General features: G+C 45.2%; 1 protein-coding gene across 1 annotated transcript in view; it reads right to left on the bottom strand.

The window, feature by feature from the left end:
- The window catches only part of crybg2 (crystallin beta-gamma domain containing 2), a 34,492-nt gene that overhangs the window by 11,143 nt on the left and 18,349 nt on the right, over positions 1 to 5,000 (bottom strand). Inside the window, exon 4 of the mRNA XM_060892163.1 lies at positions 3,307 to 5,000. This exon is cut by the window's right edge and continues 5 nt beyond it. Within this exon, the coding sequence (XP_060748146.1) occupies positions 3,307 to 5,000 (1,694 nt within the window). The remainder of the gene's footprint in view (positions 1 to 3,306) is intronic.

Genomic DNA, 5,000 nt, shown 5'->3' with positions numbered 1-5,000 from the left:
AAAAGTAACTGGGATCTCCTTTCAGCTCTGCTGACAGTGTTAAACAGACGCAGTGCAGGAATTCCTCCTGAATAAATCAGTCTGCATCACGCTGACTGACGGCTGCTGATCCAGACGGCTGCTGATCCAGACGGCTGCTGAACGCAGATTCGGGGTTAAAATCAGCTCCATTTAGAGCAATCAGTGAGTTTAAGCAACCGGTAAACATTTTTTTCCTGATACGGACAGATGTTTATGCTGTTTGAAAGCATCCGCTCAACAATCTCAAACTTAATGAATAAATAAATACATGAGTCTTTGTGTGTAAGAAATGCTTGAAGAAACCTTTCTCTAAGTTTTATTCACTCATTCATTTTCTACCGCTTATCCGAACTACCTCGGGTCACGGGGACCCTGTGCCTATCTCAGGCGTCATTGGGCATCAAGGCAGGATACACCCTGGACGGAGTGCCAACCCATCACAGGGCACACACACACACACACACACACACACACACACACACACACACACACACACACTCTCATTCACTCACGCAATCACACACTAGGGACAATTTTCCAGAGATGCCAATCAACCTACCATGCATGTCTTTGGACCGGGGGAGGAAACCGGAGTACCCGGAGGAAACCCCCGAGGCACGGGGAGAACATGCAAACTCCACACACACAAGGTGGAGGTGGGAATCGAACCCCTCCCTAAAAAACTGTGGAAAACTCCAACATGGAGCTGTTCCAGAATCCTTCAACAACATGAACGCTGTCGTGATTCTGATCTTGTCATATCCTATTTGTCAGCGTTGTACAGAGTTGTTGTTCACAGCTACTACAAAATGCACAGACATGTTTTAGTGCCTTCAGCTAACATCTTTTACTCTTCACTTCACCTGATGCTTTTCACACGATAACAAAAGTTTAAAAAATGCAGATCTCTCGCAGTGCCAGATTGCTGGAGCTCCTCCCACGAGCCAAACGCTTTGCCTTAACCAGCTCCGTGCTTGATCAGATTCTTGAATAAACATGTCTGTTAGATGAAGTGTGTAACGTTCGGTGTACAGTCTTCTGGGAACTGAGCTGCTTCTGATGATGGCTACAGGTGACAGAACAGCATGTTCCACAGAAACGTGATGAAGGGTACACTTTAAACACCACACTTTTTATCCAATTATTGTATTATGTAATGTCCATGGAACAGGTCAGTTCCTGTTCTCACTTCATTTGTAGCAGCAACAAACAGTCGTTTAATCAGAAGGTGCATTAATATAAAGTCCTGATGTGAAGCTGCTGTTCTTCTGACCAATCACAATCCAGCATTTTATTAAAATAATCTCTGGTGTTAAAGACATTATCACTAATCCTCAGACTTATGTCATAATATGTTTCTACGTTGTTCGTGTTACACATATAATGAGGGATCAGAGAGCTTCACACACACACGGCGTGGAGGTGACCAGGTGTGTTTAAAAGCCTGAGGGAAGGAACATGCCGACTCGGTCGACTGTGCACTGACACGCGTGTAATCATTTTTAATAACTTCTCAGCTGGTTCCTTCCTTCAGCTTTTATTTAAATACCATCACACACACACACACACACGCTGATAACTGGGTGTGTATGAGTGCAGTCTTATACAATGCCTAGTTCAAACACACTTCACCTCATTGACACCATTATAATTCTAACGCAATCTAGTTATTAGTCTATTCCAGTTGAGTTGTAAGATTATTATTAATGTTCATGCTGTACGATCTTCATCATCTTCATCAAAAAATGCATCACAACACTGCATTCTTTCTTCAAACCAGTTCTTATTTCTACTGAAAAGATTCTGGTGTAAGATTAGAGTCACAAGAAATATAACAGAAACATCAGATAGAAAAAGATGTAGTTAGTAAAATATCTGACATAACTGAGATCTCAGTCTCAGACTAACATTAATTTTATCTCCTGTCAAGACAGATTACCATGTGTAACCATGACAACCACAGTGAGTTCATCGCTAACGTTAGCCGAGACATCTAGCTAATCTTCTCACGGTCCAAAGTTACAGATCATTTTAATGACATCACAACTTCGAGCTCGATCAGTTTTAGAATAAAATATTCAGATGTTTGCTACAGTATAGAAATTTAAAATCCAGCTAATGTCATATTTTTATCATTGGTCGATTTGTTTATGTACATTTAATTTCAGTAGTAAAATCATCTTGATTATTATAATCTAAGGATGTTTGGGTCACTGTGACAAAAACACAGCTTATTTATGTCAAATAATTTGCTCTGGAATTTGTTTGACGAGTCCACGCCTACCTACACATCCTGTACTGTGTGTGTAAGGATGTAATCCACACATTCACTCAGTTTACACAAGACCTGCTATTAAGTGTGTGTGTGTGTGTGTGTGTGTGTGTGTGTGTGTGTGTGTGCAGAAGTAAACCTCACGGTCAACCTGCCTCCATCAGGTATCAGGGCATTGAACACGGTGGAGGAATCCAGCACGTGTGTGTGTTAATGCTGAAATGAGTGGTGCGGTGTGTGTTGAGAGCAGGAGCAGGATATTTACGTCACAACTGGAGCTCAACACACCCAGCTGATAATGTTTTATAACAAAGTGCTAAAGCAGGACACCAGAAGATGCACACCTAAAAATTCAAAAGTGCCACAAAGCCATTTTGAATGTTCACCAATATCTGATTTGACCTGAAGGGATGTTTATATTTATTACATCCAGGTCTTAACTGCTAGCAAGAAGTAACAGTAAGTAGAGTTCAAATGCTAATCAAGAACAAAACATCAAACTCTACATGCAGGTCTGCGTCAGTGCTGCTATTTGCTCAAATGTCAATGTTTGTTTGAAGAACTCTTAAAAGACGTTTGACATTATAGTTTATCTGGAAAGCGGACAGGACAGGACTGGCACTGTGAGAGACGGAGGCCAGGAGAGCTAGTGCACTTTAGAAAAGAAGAAACGTGAGTACTGCATGAGGCCCGTGGTAATGGATCCGATTCTCTGAGACTCCATTGTAATCATTTTTCTCTCAGGTGCTCATTTCTCTGTTACCTTTCACTGTTTGAGTTCTACAGTGTCACAGCACCTGGGTTTAAAGGAAAAGGAAAGTCCCGGAATGCCTTATACAGTTAAGAAGATACCCAGTGACTCAAGAACTTCAATTAAACACTAATCTGCTACCAAAAGGTCATTTGGGGTGACACCTTGCTTACACCTGACATTAACATTTAAAAAGAGGTCGAATCAGACACCAAAGTAATATCCAGCTCCCAGAATTTGTCTCCCATTCCACACTACTTACATAGGCATCCGGAAACGCTTTGTATTTGACCAGGAGATTCCTGTCTGGTCCAGGCTGCGAGGCGACACCGAAGTTTCCAAAGCCGTTATGGACGGGGGATCCGACGGATCCGATGGAAGCCGTGCCGATGTCCAGGTTCAACTGCAGACTTTGGGGTTTAACAGGTGATTCTGGTGAAAGACTTCTGTGCAACAGAGGAGGCGTGAAGATGGAGGTAGGACTTTCAGCAGTAGGGCTGCTGATGATCAAAGGGCTCTTGCTGATACGAGACGTCTCGATCGACCCTGAGAGGGAGCTTGGGGGTGAGGTGAGGAAGGACAGCTCATAAGTGGACCCTGCAGACCCTAGAGAGTCCGGAGCCTTGGAAACCCTGCTGAGGTAGTCATGTCCGGAGGAAACCTCAGGCAAAGAGGCTGCTCGGTTGAGAGTCCGCTGACCTGATGACTTGCTGTTGTCTTCCTTCTGCTCGGAACGGTAACTGGAAAACAGCAGGCTGTTGTCCAGACGTGAAGTTCCCAAAATACTGTTAAATTGAGTTCCCTCTTCCAAGCTGAGGTTTGGAAGCGAGTTCTTGCGCATGTACATGCTATTGAGAGCTGATGCTCTTGGTGCTATGATAAGAGAGCGTCCCTGAAGATCCTGACTCTGCTGCTCCTTTAACATGCTCATCATTGCCAAAGGAGAACGCATATCTTTTGACTTGCTCCAGCTCAACCCGAGGTCCGGCGGCAGGATGTTCTGAGGTTGAGCAGATGTAGGTGAGGCCAAGCTGGAGACACCTGAACTCTCAGTCCCATGAATAGAATGGCTGGTGATATCTTCAACAATTGGAGGCAGAGATGAGAACGGCAGACTGGTGCTGTTGCGTAGGGGCCGGTGTCGAACAGGAGGAGCCATGCTTTTCAGTGTGTCTATCAGTGTGTCCATGTCATGTGGAGAAGGGATGGCTTCCGGCTCGGGCTCAGTGGGAGAAAGCTCCACAAGAGTCGCCTTGAAGACGCCGGACAGGAATCCGTCTGTCTCCTCAGTGCTGTAATACGAGTCTGTGTTTGTTATTCCTCCCTCTCCTTTCACCCCACTCTCTTCAGCAAGCCCCGCCCAGCTCCTCCCACCTGTCTGCCTCTCATCGCTCTCCTGGACTTCGCTCCTCACATTCCACCACGTAGTGTTCCTATGGTTACCATCGGTGTCCAGGGATACGGCTGAGGGGAGGGTTTCCCACTTTTGCTCAGAAGAGAAGGAGAGGGAGGAGTGTACGGTTGGTTTATATTCTAAACTGCTGGAGTGCGAAGAATACAGGTGTGTGCTACCCGACACCTCATGCTCCGAACTGTCTGCTAAAAACGATCTCGATTCTCCTTCAAAATAACGGTACTTCGGCTTCCAGTCTTCGACCACCTCGAGTCTGGTTCCTTCGTCCACGGCGTCGTACTTAACCCCGTTTTCGATTTCATCCACATCGCGTCCACGAAACACGGAGCTGTTGGTTGTGCTGCTGTTGTTTACCAGCGACACCTTGTGAACTTTTTTGTTGTCGTCTCGTCCTTCATGAGACACTTTGGGCCTCAGAGTTAACGTGGTGCTCAGCACCCCAACATGAGACACGCTCATGTCTGTATCTGATTCAGGACAAATCGCTACAGGACTCTCGGGTTCGGACTCTTCGGTTACTTTGAGAGCAGAGACGGCATGAG

Source organism: Tachysurus vachellii, chromosome 18 (assembly GCF_030014155.1).
Source record: "Tachysurus vachellii isolate PV-2020 chromosome 18, HZAU_Pvac_v1, whole genome shotgun sequence".
NCBI classification, from domain to species: domain Eukaryota; kingdom Metazoa; phylum Chordata; class Actinopteri; order Siluriformes; family Bagridae; genus Tachysurus; species Tachysurus vachellii.
Note: the sequence above shows the minus strand (reverse complement) of the source record. Positions and strands in the feature narration are given on the sequence as shown.